The following is a 17,059-nucleotide window of genomic DNA, read 5'->3' as shown; positions in this document are numbered from 1 at the left end:
GCCGCTGTTTTCGTGGCGTTTTTCCACGTTTTTTTCCTTCTTTTCGCCGTCCCGCGGCCTAGTAGGCCTCAACGAGGCGGAAGTGGGGGGATATATCCCAGCGTGCCGCGCGGCGATGTGCGGCTTCGAGGCGGTGCCGCGCGCGGGGGGTTCTGGGAAATGCAGTGCGAGAGGTGAACTACGCGTCCCGGCGTGCACCGCGCGGCGCCGAGCGGATATCCGGTGTTGGGGAGGGGCTGCAGGAAGTGGAGAGCCATGGTGAGGGGAGGGGGGGAGGGGGCTGTGGGGGGCGGGGGGCTGTATGGGGAGGCCGGGGGGCGGCGTGGGGGGGTCGGGGGTGGTTCTGTGGGGCTGAGGAGTTGGGGGGGGGGAGAGGAGAGCGAATTGGGGGCGTTTGTATGGGGGGAGATTAGGGGAGGGGGGCTGGGGGGGGATATTGGGGTGCCCCCTCCCCAGTTCTCGATGGGGGGGGTCCATATGGGGGGGCAGTGGGGTGGGGGATCTCTATGGGGGGTCATGGGGAGGCTGTGGGGGGCACTGGGGGTCTCTATATGTGGATGGGGGGGAAGTGGGGGGGGTCCCTATGGGGGGTTATGGGGGGGCAGTGGGGGGGGGTCCCTATGGGGCTTATGGGGGGGCAGTGGGGGGGGGTCCCTATGGGGGGTTATGGGGAGCCTGTGGGGGGCACTGGGGGTCTCTATATGGGGATGGGGGGCAGTGGGTGGGGGTCACTATGGGGGCTTATGGGGGGGGTCCCTATGGGGGGTTATAGGGGGGCACTGGGGGTCTCTATATTGGGATGGGGGTCAGTGGGGGGGTCACTATAGGGGATTATGGGGACCCTGGGGGGGGCACTGGAGGTCTCTATATGGGTACAGGGGGGCAGTGGGGGGGGGGGGGGTCCCTATGGGGGGTTGTATGGAGGCTGTGGGGGGCACTGGGGGTTTCTGTATGGGGATGGGGGGGCATTGGGGGGGGTCCCTATGGGGGGTTATGGGGGGACAGTGGGGGGGGCACTGGGGGTCTCTATATGGGATGGGGGGGGTATGGGGTTCGCCATTATAGGGACACTATGGGAGGGTGATATTGGGGTCCCCGCATCCCCAGCTCTCTATGGGAATGGGGAAGAGTGGGGTGCCCCATAGCGTGTCTTATGGGGGGGGATGGGGGGGGTTGGGGTGCCCCATCCCTAATTTCCCATGGGGTGGTATGGGGGGGCTTGGGGGGGGGGGGTATGGGGTATCGTAGTGACCCTGTGGGGAGGAATTGTGGGGTCCCTATGGGGCACTGCGCTATAGGAGCTCTATGGGGTGGGCATTGGGGGTCCATGTGGGGGGTGGGGGGGGGTATTGGGGTTTCTCTGGGGCAATACGTTATGGGGTCCCATGGGGGGGGGGACATTGGGGTTCCCCTTCCCTAATTCCTTGGGGGGGGGGGGGTCTCAATGGGGCGTTATAGGGACCCATATGGGGCGGGGGAGGGGGGGCACTGGAGGGGGATTCCCACGTTATGGGATTCTGCGGGGGCTCCACTTTAAAGGGATCCCCTGGGGACCCTCAACCCCCCCCCAAAAAAAAACCTTGTAGGGTCAGCGAGTGGCAGATTGGGGACAGGACCCCCCCTCTTTGGGGTTGACTCCACAAAAAAAGGTCATATTTGGGGGGGGGCATTTTGGGGCACCCCATCCCCACTTCTTTATGGGGTCAGGGAGAAGTGGGGTGCACCAGAGGGGGATTTTATAGAGTAAGGAATTGGGGGTCCCTCAGTCATCCCCCAAACGCCTTGTAGGGTCAGCAAGTGGCAGATTGGGGGCAGAACTCCCTTTTCTTTGGGGCTGACCCCCCCAAAAAAGCTCATATTTGGGGGAGGGGGGCAGTTAGGGGCACCCCATCCCCACTTCTTTATGGGGTCAGGGAGAAGTGGGGAGCCAAGAGGGGGATCTTATAGGGTAAGGAATTGGGGGACCCTCAGCCATCCCCCAAACGCCTTGTAGGGTCAGCGAGTGGCAGATTGGGGGCAGAACTCCTTTATCTTTGGGGCTGACCCGCCCCCCAGAAAAGCTCATATTTGGGGGGTATTTAGGGACACCCCATCCTCACTTTTTTATGGGGTCAGGGGGAGATGAAGAGCCAAGAGGGGGATCTTATAGGGTAAGGAATTGGGGGTTCCTCAGCTATCCCCCAAACGCCTTGTAGGGTCAGCGAGTGGCAGATTGGGAGCAGAACTCCCTTTTCTTTGGGGCTGACCCCCCCAAAAAAGCTCGTATTTGGGGGAGGGGGCCATTTAGGGGCACCCCATCCCCACTTCTTTATGGGGTCAGGCAGCAGTGGGGCACTTCAGAGGGAAATCTTATAGGGTAAGGAATTGGGGGACCCTCGGCCATCCCCGAAACGCCGTGTAGGGTCAGCGAATGGCAGATTTGGGGGCAGAACTCCCCCTGTTTGGGGCTGAGCGCCCCACAGATGCCTTATTTTGGGGTTTTGGGATTTTTTGGGGGGCAGATCCGTTTCATCCTCATCCAGAACCGTGCTGGGAAGACCCGCCTGGCCAAGTGGTACATGCAGTTTGACGACGACGAGAAGCAGAAGCTCATCGAGGAGGTTCACGCCGTCGTCACCGTGCGGGATGCCAAGCACACCAACTTCGTCGAGGTCGGCCCCAAAACTGCCCTTTTTCATCCCAAAAATATAAACGTTTTCCCCTGTTCTTTCCATCTCACTTCTATTTTTTGCTTCTTTTCCAGTTCCGGAATTTTAAGATCATTTATCGGCGTTACGCTGGGCTTTATTTCTGCATCTGCGTGGATGTCACTGATAACAACCTGGCTTATCTGGAAGCCATTCACAACTTTGTGGAGGTGGGGGTTAATTAACAGCGCTGTTCGTTAGCCACCGTGTTAATTGGTCGAGCTGCTTTGCTAACAATTCTTGTTTCATCCCATCGAATCCCCATCCTGTCCCCACAGGTCCTCAATGAGTATTTCCACAATGTGTGCGAGCTCGATTTGGTCTTCAATTTCTACAAGGTGAGGTTAAGGGGGGGGGACTTTGGGGTCCTGTGGGGTTTTTGTAGGGGAGGGGGTTTGGGGTCGTCTGTTCTGCTGGAATTTGGGGGAGTTTGGCAGGTTTTGGGGTCATCCCATCACCTTCAGGTCTTCGCGACGATGCTTGAGATCTTTGTGGTTGGCGTGAGGAGCTCCTGTCCCGCTTCCGTGCCAAATTTTGAGGGAAATGGATGGGATTTGGGGGATTTTTATGGGGTTTGGGGTCACCCCTCACATTCTTTCCCAGAATTTGGGGGAGTTTGGGGGGGTTTGGGGGTCATCCCATCACTTTCAGGTCTTTGTGACGATGGTTGCGATCTTTGTGGTTGGCGTGAGGAGCTCCTGTCCCGCTTCCATGCCAAATTTTGAGGGAAATGGATGGGATTTGGGGGATTTTTATGGGGTTTGGGGTCACCCCTCACATTCTTTCCCAGAATTTGGGGGAGTTTGGGGAGTTTTGGGGTCATTCCATCACTTTCAGGTCTATGCGACGATGGTTGAGATCTTCCAGGTTGGCATGAGGAGCTCCTGGCCCACTTCCATGCCAAATTTTGAGGGAAACTGATGGGATTTGGGGGATTTTTATGGGGTTTGGGGTCACCCCTCACATTCTTTCCCAGAATTCGGGGGAGTTTGGGGGGGTTTTGGGGTCATTCTATCACTTTCAGGTCTATGCGACGATGGTTGAGATATTTGTGGTTGGCTTGGGAGCTCCTGGCCCCTCTCCATGCAGAGCTGGGGGGATTTGGGTGGGATTTGGGGGAATTTGGGAGTCGTGGGGTCATCTGCACCTACCTAGAATTTGGGGGAGTATGGGGGGATTTTGGGGTCATCCCATCACTTTCAGGTCTTCACGACAATGGTTGCGATCTTCATGGTTGGCGTGAGGAGCTCCTGTCCCGCTTCCATGCCAAATTTTGAGGGAAATGGATGGGATTTGGGGGATTTTTATGGGGCTTGGGGTCACCCCTCACATTCTTTCCCGGAATTTGGGGGAGTTTGGGGGGGTTTTGGGGTCATCCCATCACTTTCAGGTCTTCACGACGATGGTTGCGATCTTCATGGTTGGCGTGAGGAGCTCCTGTCCTGCTTCCATGCCAAATTTTGAGGGAAATGGATGGGATTTGGGGGATTTTTATGGGGTTTGGGGTCACCCCTCACATTCTTTCCCAGAATTCGGGGGAGTTTGGGGGGGTTTTGGGGTCATTCCATCACTTTCAGGTCTATGCGACGATGGTTGCGATCTTTATGGTTGGCGTGAGGAGCTCCTGTCTTTCTTCCATGCCAAATTTTGAGGGAAATGGATGGGATTTGGGGGATTTTTATGGGGTTTGGGGTCACGCCTCACATTCTTTCCCAGAATTTGGGGGAGTTTTGGGGGGTTTTGGGGTCATCCCATCACCTTCAGGTCTTTGTGACGATGGCAGAGTGTTCCCAGTTGGCGTGGGGAGCTCCCGTCCTGCTTCCATGCGGAATTTGGGGGAATTTTATGGGGATTTAAAGGAATTTTAAGGGATTTGGGGAGAATTTTGGGGTCTTAAGGTTACTTTTTTCACACACACACACCCCCCTGTCACCCCCCCAGGTCTACACTGTGGTGGATGAGATGTTCCTGGCGGGTGAGATCCGTGAGACGAGCCAGACCAAGGTGTTGAAGCAACTCCTGATGCTGCAGTCCCTGGAGTGAGCCACCCCCAGCCTTCCTCCTCCTCCTCCTCCTCCTCAGCCATCCCAGGGCTGGAGCTTGGGGGCTGGGGGGGGGGTGGGGGGCTCTGGGATCCCCCCCCACACACCCTGCTATGTCCCCATCCCCACCCCTAAGGGACCAAAATCCCCAGCGTTGTGTCGTGAATAAACGTGGCTGTGCCGTAGCTGAGCCCCCTCCAAAATTTGGGGAGAAAATGGGGTGGGGGGGGGGAGCAATGAGGGGAGACCCAAAGGATCTCAAAGGGGACCCTAAAGGATGAGCTGGGGTGGCCCCAGGGACCCGCAGAGGTGGATGGGGAATGCATTGGGGTCATTGGGGACCTTTTGGGATGGCCAGGGATGGCCCTAAGGTGGGTAGAAAGTGATTTTGGGGTCATTGGGGACCTTTTGGGATGGCCAAGGGTGGCCCTAAGGTAGGTAGAAAGCCCTTTTGGGGTCACTGGGGACCTTTTGGGGCCCTAAGGTGGGTAGAAAGCCCTTTTGGGGTCATTGGGGACCTTTTGGGGCCCTGAGGTGGGTAGAAAGCCCTTTTGGGGTCATTGGGGACCTCTTGGGAGGGACAAGGATGGCTCAATCTCGGATGGGGATCCCATTGGGGTCAACAGGGTCCTCTTGGGATGGTCTACGGGATCCCAAAAGTGAATGGGGACCCTATGGAGGTCAACAGGGAGCTGATGGACGGCCCAGGGAACCCCAAAAGTGGATAGAGACCCCACTGGGGGCAATGAGAACCTCTTGGGATGGTCTGAGGGACCCCAAAAGTGGGTGGAGACCCCATTGGGATCACTAGAGACCTGATGGGATGGTCTGAAGGACCCCAAAAGTGGACGGAGACCCCACTGGGGGTGATGAGGACCTGATGGATGGCCCATGGGACCCCAAAAGTGGATGGAGATCCCAGGGGACCCCAAAAGTGGATGGAGATCCCAATGGGGACGATGAGGACCTCTTGGGATGGTCTGAGGGACCCCAAAACTGGATGGAGACCCCACTGGGGGCAATGAGGACCTGATGGGATGGCCTAAAGGACCCCAAAAGTGGATGAAGACCCTACTGGGGACGATGAGGACCTCTTGGGATGGCCCAGAGGACCCCAAAAGTGGAAGGAGACCCATGGGGGTCAACGGAGACCTGATGGATGGCCCAGGGGACCCCAAAAGTGGACGGAGACCCCATTGGGATCACTGGAGACCTCTTGGGATGGCCTAAAGGACCCCAAAAGTGGATGGAGACCCACTGGGGGTGATGAGGACCTGATGGATGGCCCAGAGGACCCCAAAAGTGGATGGAGACCCTATTGGGGACGATGAGGACCTGATGGATGGCCCAGGGGACCCCAAAAGTGGATGGAGACCCCAGGGGACCCCAAAAGTGGATGGAGACCCACTGGGGGCGATGAGGACCTGATGCATGGCTCAGAGGACCCCAAAAGTGGATGGAGACCCCATTGGGATCACTGGAGACCTGATGGGATGGCCTAAAGGACCCCAAAAGTGGATGGAGACCCACTGGGGGTGATGAGGACCTGATGGATGGCCCAGGGGACCCCAAAAGTGGATGGAGACCCACTGGGGGCGATGAGGACCTGATGGATGGCCCAGGGGACCCCAAAAGTGGATGGAACCCAATGGGGGCAATGAGGACCTGATGGGATGGCCTAAAGGACCGCAAAAGTGGATGAAGACCCTACTGGGGACGATGAGGACCTCTTGGGATGGCCCAGAGGACCCCAAAAGTGGATGGAGACCCCATTGGGATCACTGGAGACCTGATGGGATGGCCTAAAGGACCCCAAAAGTGGATGGAGACCCACTGGGGGTGATGAGGACCTGATGGATGGCCCAGAGGACCCCAAAAGTGGATGGAGACCCTATTGGGGACGATGAGGACCTGATGGATGGCCCAGGGGACCCCAAAAGTGGATGGAGACCCACTGGGGGCGATGAGGACCTGATGGATGGCTCAGGGGACCCCAAAAGTGGATGGAGACCCCATTGGGATCACTGGAGACCAGATGGGATGGCCTAAAGGACCCCTAAACTGGATGGAGACCCCACTGGGGACAATGAGGACCTCTTGGGATGGTCTGAGGGACCCCAAAAGTGGACGGAGACCCATGGGGGTCAACAGAGACCTGATGGATGGCCCAGAGGACCCCAAAAGCGGACAGAGACCCCAGGGGACCCCAAAAGTGGATGGAGACCCACTGGGGGCGATGAGGACCTGATGCATGGCTCAGAGGACCCCAAAAGTGGATGGAGACCCCACTGGGGGCAACGATGGGATGGCTCATGGGACCCCGTAAGCGGATGAAGCCACACGGAGGCGCCGCAGGGATTTATTGGGGCGGCTCCCCGCGCCGCAGCCTCAAGACAGCGGGGTTGGGATATTCGGGCTCCTCCACGGCCCCCGGCCCGAATTTCAGCTCCAGGAACTCGCGGGCATTGTTGGGCCCCATGGCAGTGAAACCAGCGAAGGGCAACGGCACGGTGGGGAGCAGGAAACGCTCGGGAAACTCCACGTCCTGCGGGTGGCCCAACCACGTGTCCTTGGTCATCACCCCGGCGCGGGGAAAAAAGGGCCACAAATCGACGTGCAGGCGGTTGCTGCGGCTGTAATGGACACGGAAAAAATCCCCTTCCGTCGCTTTCTCCCACACGAACCCCTCCTCATCCTCCACGGGGCCGTTCCGTGCCGCTCGTAACCACCGACACTTGGTGGCGTCGTCCCGGTAAATCCCCAAATCCACGTCGTAATCCCAAGGGATGATGTCCTGCGATCGGATCGCTCCCAACAACGATCCTCCTTCCAACCAATACCTCACTCCGGACTTTTCCAGCACTTCCACCACGTGTTTTGCCGTTTCCCTCAACGCCTTCAGGCAGCACGGCGGGGTCCAACGACCCTCCAGGAGATACGGCGGCGTGCGGGCGCGGATGGTGCCGAAGCAGCGTTCCGTCTCCTTGCTGCAGCCGTACCAACGCCGCCTGCCGTCCTCCAACACCTCCAGCTTGATGCCGAATTCCTCCATCAACCTCCTGCGCCGCGAATCCTTCAGGTTCTGCGCCTTCCAGACGTGATGGGCCGAACTCAAAGCCGACGGAACGGAGGTGAAACCGCGCCGGAGGACGCGGAGCCGCCAACCTCTCAACGCCGCCTGGATGAAGACGGCGAGATCCAAAGGACGTTCGGTGGGGAAGGAGAGGTTGAAAAGATCCTGGGAACGCATCAGCAAAGCCGCCGTTCCGCCATCCGCAGCCCCGCAGCCACCCTGGGCGTCGTATCGCAACGTCCAACGGCGCAGATCCACGTCCAGCCCCACGCAGCGCAGTGGGGTCGGACCCACGGGGACCAAAACCAGACGGGTGTCGGAATCCAAAGCCGCCGTCATGGCATCCAGGATTTCGGGAGATGCTCGGGTTCCGTCGGGGACGATAAGGACGTGTTGAGTGCGGATGTGGAGCTCCAGTTTGGGGGGGGAGGAGGGGGGAGCGGCGGAGGGTCAGCGTGCGGACCCCCGAGGGGAGGGGGACGGGGGGGTAAAGGGGGAGGTCGGTAAGCACCAAAACGGGGAGGTCGAGGGAGGAGAAGGAGCGCGAGGTTCCCGGCAGATCGTGGGCGAAATCTTCAAAGTCCCGCAGCAAAACGGTGACCCCCGGGGTGGGGGGGCGGGGGGCGGAAATGGGGCGGCAGCGGGGGGCTGGGGGGGGGGCGGGGAGGAGGCGGGGGAGGGAGAGGAGGAGGAGGAGGAGGTTGAGGGCGATGGCGGCTGCCAGGGCGGCCTGGCACGGAGTGAGGCGCATGGCGGTCCTTAACGAGCCCTGGTTAATTAAAAAGGGGGGGGTCACAGCATGGCACGGGGTGAGGCTGACCTTAACGAGCCCTGGTTAATTAAGGAGGGGGGGTCACAGCCTGGCAAAGGGTGAGGCAGTCCTTAATGAGTCCTGGTTAATTAAGGAGGGGGGTCACAGCATGGCACGGGGTGAGGCTGACCTTAACGAGCCTTGGTTCATTAAGGAGGGGGGTCACGGCATGGCATGGGTTCAGGCAGTCCTTAACGAGTCCTGGTTAATTAAAAAGGGGGGTCACGGCATGGCACGGGGTGAGGCAGACATTAACGAGCCCTGGTTAATTAAGGAGGGAGTCACGGCATGGCAAAGGGTGAAGGAGTCCTTAACAAGTCCTGGTTAATTAAGGAGGGGGGTCACAGTCTGGCAAAGGGTGAGGGAGTCCTTAACGAGCCCTGGTTAATTAAGGACGGGGTCACAGTCTGGCAAAGGGTGAGGCAGTCCCTAACGAGCCCTGGTTAATTAAGGAGGGGGGGGTTGTGGAGGTGGCAGGGGATGGATGTTGGTGAGGGCTTGGCATGAAGGAAATTAATAGGGCTGCATTAATTAAGGGGATGGTGGGGGGGTCACTCGTGGGACGAGCCGCTCCTGTGGAGGGAAAGATGCGTTAATGAGGGGCTGGAGTAACGAGGGGATGTTAATTAACTCCCCCCCACACACAGGCACCCATGATGAGGTACCTATAGGCTGTGGGCATCCATAGGTACCACGCTTCTCTATGGGGGGTGCAGCCACCCCACAGCACCCGGTATGACCCCATAGCCCTGCCTTCCCCCATAGCCACCCCATAGCCCTTCCCCTATAGCCACCCCATAACCACCCCATAACCACCCCATAGCCTTCCTGCCCCCTATAGCCTCCCCATAACCAGCCTACAGCCACCCCATAACCACCCTATAGCTTTGATTCTTCTATAGCCACCCCATAACCACCCCATAGCCTTCCTGCCCTCTATAGCCTCCCCATAACCGCCCTATAGCCACCCCATAACCACCCCATAGCCCTCCCCCCCCATAGCCACCCCATAACCACCCTATAGCTCGGAGCCCTCTATAGCCACCCCATAACCACCCCATAGCCTTCCTGCCCCCTATAGCCACCCCATAACCAGCCTATAGCCACCCCATAACCACCCTATAGCCCTGACCCCTCTATAGCCACCCCATAACCACCCCATAGCCTTCCTGCCCCCTATAGCCTCCCCATAACCAGCCTACAGCCATCCCATAACCACCCTATAGCCCTGACCCCCCTACAGCCACCCCATAACCACCCCATAGCCTTCCTACCCCCTATAGCCTCCCCATAACCACCCCATAGCCCTCCCCCCCCCATAGCCGCCCCATAGCCTTCCTGCCCCCTATAGCCTCCCCATAACCAGCCTATGGCCACCCCAAAACCCCCCTATAGCCACCCCATAACCGCCCCAAAACCCCCCTATAACCCTCCCCCCCCCCATAGCCACCCTATAACCGCCCTATAGCCCTCCCCTCCCCCAGCCAGCCCATAATTCCAGCTCTCCCCCCCCCCCCCCCAATGGCCGCCCCCCACCCGTCTCCCATCGGCCCCACGGCGCCCCCCGCTCCCCGTCCCGCTCCTCGTTACCACGGCAACGCCGCCGCTCCGCCCTCTTCCTCCTTCCCTCCCTCTTCAGCACCACTTCCGGCTCCTTCCCTCCATACTTCCGGTCCCGTCTCCACTTCCGGCTCTTCCCTCTTCGGATTTCCGGTTCCGGCTCCCACAACTTCCGGTTCAATCCGCCTCGTTTCCGGTTCTTCTCCCCACCACTTCCGGCTGCGGCTCACTTTCTGGCAGGAAGGGCCGTTCGCTCGGCGGCTCCCTTTGTGGCAACGCTGATGGCGGCGGAGCGGACGGCGACGACGGCGGCCGGGAGGGCCCAAGCGCCTCCACCGGGACCGGGACCCGGTTCGGGAAACCCAGCGGGACACGGAGCGGCGGGGCGGAGCGGGCTGAGCCTCCCCGGCATCCTGCACTTCATCCAGAGCGAGTGGGCGCGGTTCGAGGCCGAAAAGGGGCGATGGGAGGCGGAGAGAGCAGAGCTGCAGGTGGGGGGGGGGTAAAATGGGGGCGGTGGGGGGGGATGGGGGGCAGATGTGGGGCAGATGTGGGGAAGGGAGGCAGGGGGGGGGCGTGGGGGTGTGGGGGTGTGGGTAAAGATGTGGGGTCGTGGGAACAGGTGGGGATGTGGGGCAGATGGGGGGCATGGGGGCAGATGTGGGATGTGGGGCAGATGTGGGATATGGGTGTGGGGCCATGGGAACTGGTGTGGGGATGGGGGGATGTGGGGCAGATGGGGGGAAGAAGGGATGTGGGGCAGATGGGGGGGTGTCAGGCCATGGGAGCTGGTGTGGGGGTTTGGGGATGTGGGGCAGATGGGGGGCATGGGGGCAGATATGGGATGTGGGGCAGATATGGGGGGATGGGGGCAGATATGGGGATGTGGGATATGGGAGCGTGGGGGGTGTGGGTAAGGATTTGGGGTCGTAGGAACTGATGGGGATGTGGGGCAGGTGGGGGGCATGGAGGCAGATGTGGGATGTGGGGCGGATGTGGGATGTGGGGGTGTGGGGCCATGGGAACTGGTGTGGGATTTGGGCATGTGGGGCAGACGGGGGGGCAGATGTGGGGCAGATGGGGGAAGGGAGGCAGATAGGGGGGCATGGGGGTGTGCGGATGTGGGGGGTGTGGGTAAAGATTTGGGGTCGTGGGGACAGGTGGGGATGTGGGGCAGATGGGGGAAATGGGGGGAGTAGGGTAGGTAGGGGCATGGGGACTCGTATGGGATGTGGGGCAGATGTGGGGGATGTGGGGCAGATGTGGGATGTGGGGCAGATGTGGGATGGGGGGCAGATGTGGGATGTGGGATATGGGGGGGAATGGGGGCAGATGGGGGGCAGATGTGGGGTGGCGTGGGGGTGTGGGATATGTGGGTGTGGGTAAAGATTTGGGGTTGTGGGAACAGGTGGGGATGTGGGGCAGATGGGGGGAAGAGGGGATGTGGGGCAGATGTGGGGCGTGGGGGCAGATGTGGGATGTGGGGCAGATGTGGGATGTGGGGCAGATATGGAGATATGGGGGTGTGGGTAAACATGTGGGGTCTTGGGAACTGGTGGGGATGTGGGGCAGCAATGGCGCCTTGGGGACACTGCTGTCCCCATGCGGTGGCACTTGGGGACACTGCTGTCACCTGGAGGTGACACTTGGGGACACTGCTGTCACCTCTGGCACCCACATGACAGCAATGGCGCCTTGGGGACACTGCTGTCACCCATGAGGTGGCACTTGGGGACACTGCTGTCACCCATGAGGTGGCACCTTGGGGACACTGCTGTCACCTCTGGCACCCACAGGACAGCAATGGCACCCTGGGGACACTGCTGTCCCCCATGAGGTGGTGCTTGGGGACAGTGCTGTCACCTCTGGCACCCACAGGACAGCTATGGCACCCTGGGGACACTGCTGTCACCTAGAGGTGGCACCTTGGGGACACTGCTGTCCCCCATGAGGTGGTGCTTGGGGACACTGCTGTCACCTCTGGCACCCACAGGACAGCAATGGCGCCTTGGGGACACTGCTGTCACCCATGAGGTGGCACTTGGGGACACTGCTGTCACCTCTGGCACCCACAGGACAGCAATGGCGCCTTGGGGACACTGCTGTCCCCCATGAGGTGGCACTTGGGGACACTGCTGTCACCTCTGGCTCCCACATGACAGCATTGGTGCCTTGGGGACACTGCTGTCACCTGGAGGTGGCACTTGGCGACACTGCTGTCCCCTATGAGGTGGCACTTGGGGACACTGCTGTCACCTGTGTCTCCCACATGACAGCATTGGCGCCTTGGGGACACTGCTGTCACCATGAGGTGGCACTTGGGGACACTGCTGTCACCCATGAGGTGGCACTTGGGGACACTGCTGTCACCTCTGGCACCCACAGGACAGCTATGGCACCTTGGGGACACTGCTGTCACCTAGAGGTGGCACTTGGGGACACTGCTGTCACCTCTGGCACCCATGGACAGCAATGGCGCCTTGGGGACACTGCTGTCCTCTGTGAGGTGGCACTTGGGGACACTGCTGTCACCTCTGGCACCCATGGACAGCAATGGCACCCTGGGGACACTGCTGTCCCCCATGAGGTGGCACTTGGGGACACTGCTGTCACCTCTGGCTCCCACATGACAGCATTGGTGCCTTGGGGACACTGCTGTCACCAGGAGGTGACACTTGGGGACACTGCTGTCCCCAATATCTGCGCAGCGCTGTCACCAAAGCACCGTAACCGAACCCTGGGGACACCGCCGTCCCCTTTACCCCCCTCCCCCCTTTATCCCCATGCTGTCCCCACCCGGGTGTCCCGTTGTCCCCAACGTTGTCCCCAAATTGTCCCCAAATTGTCCCCCCCAGGCACAGCTGGCCTTCCTGCAGGGCGAACGGAAAGGCCAGGAGAACCTGAAGACGGATTTGGTGCGGCGCATCAAGATGTTGGAGTTCGCCCTGAAGCAGGAGAGGTGCTGGATTTGAGGGGGGGGGGGGAGGGGGGGTCCATTTTGGGGGAGGGGACAGCGAGTTGTCACCGAGTTGTCACCCCCCCCCCCCCCCCCCAAAATGTCACCCCCCTCCCCCCCAGGTCGAAGTATCACAAACTGAAGTTCGGCACCGAGCCGCCCCCCGCGGAACGGAAGGTGGAGGTGGTGGAGATGGGTGCGTGGTCACAGCTTCGTGCTGGGGGGGTCTGGGGGGGTCGTGGGGGTCGTGGGGGGGTCGTGGGGGGGTTGGGGACACGGCTGAGTGTCACCACGGGTGGCTGTCACCCGTCCCCAGCAGCCAATGGCCCCGGGGAGGTGGCGGCGCTGCAGGGTGGCGCTGCGGTGTGATGGGTGCTTGGGTGCTTTGCGCTGGGGGGGGGGGTTGGGGGGTTTGGGGGGTCTGGGGGGTCGTGGGGGGGTTGGGGACACGGCTGAGTGTCACCGTGGGTGGCTGTCACCCGTCCCCAGCAGCCAATGGCCCCGGGGAGGTGGTGGCGCTGCAGGGTGGCGCTGCGGTGTGATGGGTGCTTGGGTGCTTTGTGCTGGGGGGGGGGGGGTCTGGGGGGGTCTTGGGGGGTCGTGGGGGGGTCTGGGGCGTCTTGGGGGTCTGGGGGGGGGTTGGGGACACGGCTGAGTGTCACCACGGGTGGCTGTCACCCGTCCCCAGCAGCCAATGGCCCTGGGGAGGTGGCGGCGCTGCAGGGTGGCGCTGCGGTGTGATGGGTGCTTGGGTGCTTTGTGCTGGGGGGGGGGGTCTGGGGGGGTCTGGGGGGTCGTGGGGGGTCTTGGGGGCCTGGGGGGGGTTGGGGACACGGCTGAGTGTCACCGTGGGTGGCTGTCACCTGTCCCCAGCAGCCAATGGCCCCGGGGAGGTGGTGGCGCTGGAGGGCGGCGCTGCGGTGTGATGGGTGCTTGGGTGCTTTGTGCTGGGGGGGGGTCTGGGGGGGTCTGGGGGGTCGTGGGGGGTCTTGGGGGCCTGGGGGGGGTTGGGGACACGGCTGAGTGTCACCGTGGGTGGCTGTCACCTGTCCCCAGCAGCCAATGGCCCTGGGGAGGTGGTGGCGCTGCAGGGTGGCGCTGCGGTGTGATGGGTGCGTGGGTGCTTTGTGATGGGGGGGGGGGGGTCTGGGGGGTCGTGGGGGGGTCGTGGGGGGGTTGGGGACACGGCTGAGTGTCACCGCGGGTGGCTGTCACCCGTCCCCAGCAGCCAATGGCCCCGGGGAGGTGGCAGCACTGGAGGGCGGCGCTGCGGTGTGGAAGGACGGCAGGCAGCTGCTGAGGCAGTGAGTGGGGGGGGGCTTCAATCTGGGGGGGGGGGGGACATGGGGGGGGACATCGGGGGGGTGGGGACATGGGGACAATGGTGGGGACAGCAGGGGGGACATGGGGACATCGGGGGGACATGGGGACACGAATGGGGATGTGGCGACATCAGGGGGGACGTTGGTGGGGATATGGGGACATCGGGGGGGGATATCAGTGGGTTGGGGACATCGGGGGGATGTGGGGACATTGGTGGGGACATCAGGGGGACATCAGTGGGGTGGGGATGTGGGGACACTGGGGGGGATGTGGGGACATGAGTGGGGATGTGGGGACATCGGGGGGGACATCAGTGGGGTGGAGATTTGGGGACATTGAGGGGGACGTGGGGACATGAAATGGGGATGTGGGGACATTGGTGGGGACATCAGGGGGACATCAGTGGGGTGGGGACATGGGGACATCGGGGGGGATTTGGGGACATTGGTGGGGAAGTGGGGACATCGGGGGGGTGGGGACATCGAGGGGGACATGGGGACATCAGGGGGGACATCTGTGGGGTGGGGAAATGGGGACATCGGGGGGAATGTGGGGACAGTGGGGGGGGCATCAGTGGGGTGGGGACACTGGGGGGGACGTGGGGACATCAGGGGACATCAGTGGGGTGGGGACGTGGGGACATTGTTGGGGATATGGGGACATGGGGACAGTGGGGGAGACTTCAGGGGGACATCAGTGGGGTGGGGATGTGGGGACATCGGGGGGGACATCAGTGGGGTGGGGACATGGGGACATCGGTGGGGACGTGGGGACATCAGGGGGGACATCAGGGGGACATCAGTGGGGTGGGGACATGGGGACATCGGGGGGGATGTGGGGACAGTGGGGGGGGCATCGGTGGGTTGGGGATTTGGGGACATTGGGGGGGACATCAGGGGGAACGTGGGGACATCGGGGGGACATCTGTGGGATGGGGACATTGGGGTGGATGTGGGGACATCAGGGGGACATCAGTGGGGTGGGGACATCGGGGGGGATGTGGGGACATTGGGGGGGACATCAGTGGGGTGGGGATGTGGGGACATCGAGGGGGGTGGGGACATCGGGGGGGACGTGGGGACATCAGTGGGGTGGGGAAGTGGGGACATCGGTGGGGACACGGGGACATCGGGGGGGATGTGGGGACATTGGGGGGGACATCAGTGGGGTGGCGATTTGGGGACATTGGTGGGGACATCAGGGGGACATCAGTGGGGTGGGGACATGGGGACATTGGTGGGGATATGGGGACATGGGGACAGTGGGGGAGACTTTAGGGGGACATCAGTGGGGTGGGGATGTGGGGACATCGGGGGGTGGGGACATCGAGGGGGACGTGGGGACATCGGGGGGGGACATCAGTGGGGTGGGGACATGGGGACATCGGTGGGGACGTGGGGACATTGGGGGGGAACATCAGGGGGACATCTGTGGGGTGGGGACATGGGGACATCGGGGGGGATGTGGGGACAGTGGGGGGGACATCTGTGGGGTGGCGATTTGGGGACATTGGTGGGGACATCAGGGGGACATCAGGGGGGTGGGGACATGGGGACATCGGGGGGGATGTGGGGACATCAGGGGGGTGGGGACATGGGGACGTGTGGGGAGGGGGAGGAGGGGACACGTGGAGGGGGGGTTGGGGACGCATGGGGATGGGGGGGGAACCTTGGTGGGGGCACATGGGGTGGGTAAATATGGGACCCCATAGATTTTGGGAGGGGGGGAGAGACCCCATATCCTACCTGGGGGGGGGGCGGGGGGGGGTCACCCTATAAGGATCCTATAAATTTGGGGGGGGGAGGGGGAGAGGCCCTATATAGGAGAGATCCTATAGCGCCTCTATGGGACCGCATCGATTTGGGGGGGGGAGGTGATCCTACAACCCCACTATGGGACCCCATAGATTTTTGGGGGGGGGGGAGAGACCCTATATCCTATCTGGGGGGTGGGGAGGGGGGGGTCACCCTATAACTCTTCTATGGGACCCCATAAATTTCCAGGGGGGGGGGAGAGAGCTTATATAGGGGCGATCCTATAGTTCCTCTATGGGACCCCATCGATTTTGGGGGGGGGAGACCCTATAACCCTTCTATGGGACCCCATAGATTTTGGGGGAGGGGGGGGGGTCACCCTATAACTCTTCTATGGGACCCCATAGATTTGGGGGGGGGGAGAGAGCTTATATAGGGGCAATCTTATAGTCCCTCTATGGGACCCCATCGATTTTGGGGGGGGGGAGACCCTATAACCCTTCTATTGGGACCCCATAGATTCTGGGGGGGGGGTCACCCTATAACTCTTCTATGGGACCCCATAAATTTTGGTGGGGGGGGGTGGGGGAAACCCTATATAGGGGCGACCCTACAAGCCCTCTATGGGACCCCATAGATTTTGGGGGAGGGGGGGGTCACCCTATAACTGTTCTATGGGACCCCATAGGTTTTGGGGGAGGGGGGGTGTCACCCTTTAACCCTTTTATGGGACCCCATAGATTTTGGTGGGGGGGTAGAGACCCTATATAGGGGTGACCCTACAAGCCCTCTATGGGACCCTATTGATTTTGGGTGGGGGGGGAGACCCTATAACCCTTCTGTGGGACCCCAT

General features: G+C 61.4%; 3 protein-coding genes and 1 long non-coding RNA gene across 4 annotated transcripts in view; 2 read left to right on the top strand and 2 right to left on the bottom strand.

Moving 5' to 3' along the window:
- Positions 1-123: 123 nt before the first annotated feature.
- On the top strand, positions 124-4,914 carry AP2S1 (adaptor related protein complex 2 subunit sigma 1). The gene is made up of 5 exons (XM_090129941.1): positions 124-258; positions 2,502-2,651; positions 2,744-2,857; positions 2,966-3,025; positions 4,629-4,914. Exons 1-5 carry the CDS (start codon positions 256-258, stop codon positions 4,728-4,730), a joined length of 429 nt encoding a protein of 142 aa, XP_089986067.1. The 5' UTR covers positions 124-255; the 3' UTR covers positions 4,731-4,914.
- Positions 4,915-6,960: 2,046 nt separating this feature from the next.
- On the bottom strand, positions 6,961-9,921 carry FKRP (fukutin related protein). The gene is given in 3 exon segments (XM_090130042.1): positions 6,961-8,238; positions 8,240-8,571; positions 8,744-9,921. Coding segments are annotated over 2 exon segments (1,464 nt in total). The 5' UTR covers positions 8,554-8,571; positions 8,744-9,921; the 3' UTR covers positions 6,961-7,088.
- A 454-nt stretch (positions 9,922-10,375) lies between these two features.
- Positions 10,376-17,059, top strand: part of STRN4 (striatin 4) — a 34,744-nt gene continuing 28,060 nt past the window's right edge. The window contains exons 1-4 of the mRNA XM_090130040.1: positions 10,376-10,664; positions 13,029-13,132; positions 13,252-13,325; positions 14,355-14,433. Of these exons, the coding sequence (XP_089986166.1) occupies positions 10,455-10,664; positions 13,029-13,132; positions 13,252-13,325; positions 14,355-14,433 (467 nt within the window). The 5' untranslated portion in view covers positions 10,376-10,454. The remainder of the gene's footprint in view (positions 10,665-13,028; positions 13,133-13,251; positions 13,326-14,354; positions 14,434-17,059) is intronic.
- LOC149913389 (uncharacterized) lies at positions 11,590-13,020 on the bottom strand. The gene is made up of 3 exons (XR_016461307.1): positions 12,734-13,020; positions 11,935-12,604; positions 11,590-11,754 (listed from the first exon to the last, which is right to left on the bottom strand). It is a non-coding gene; the product is annotated as an uncharacterized LOC149913389 (long non-coding RNA).

This window comes from Phasianus colchicus, chromosome 38 (assembly GCF_987193195.1).
Source record: "Phasianus colchicus chromosome 38, bPhaCol1.hap1.1, whole genome shotgun sequence".
Classification (NCBI taxonomy): Eukaryota; Metazoa; Chordata; class Aves; order Galliformes; family Phasianidae; genus Phasianus; species Phasianus colchicus.
This window is presented reverse-complemented; position numbering and strand designations above follow the sequence as displayed.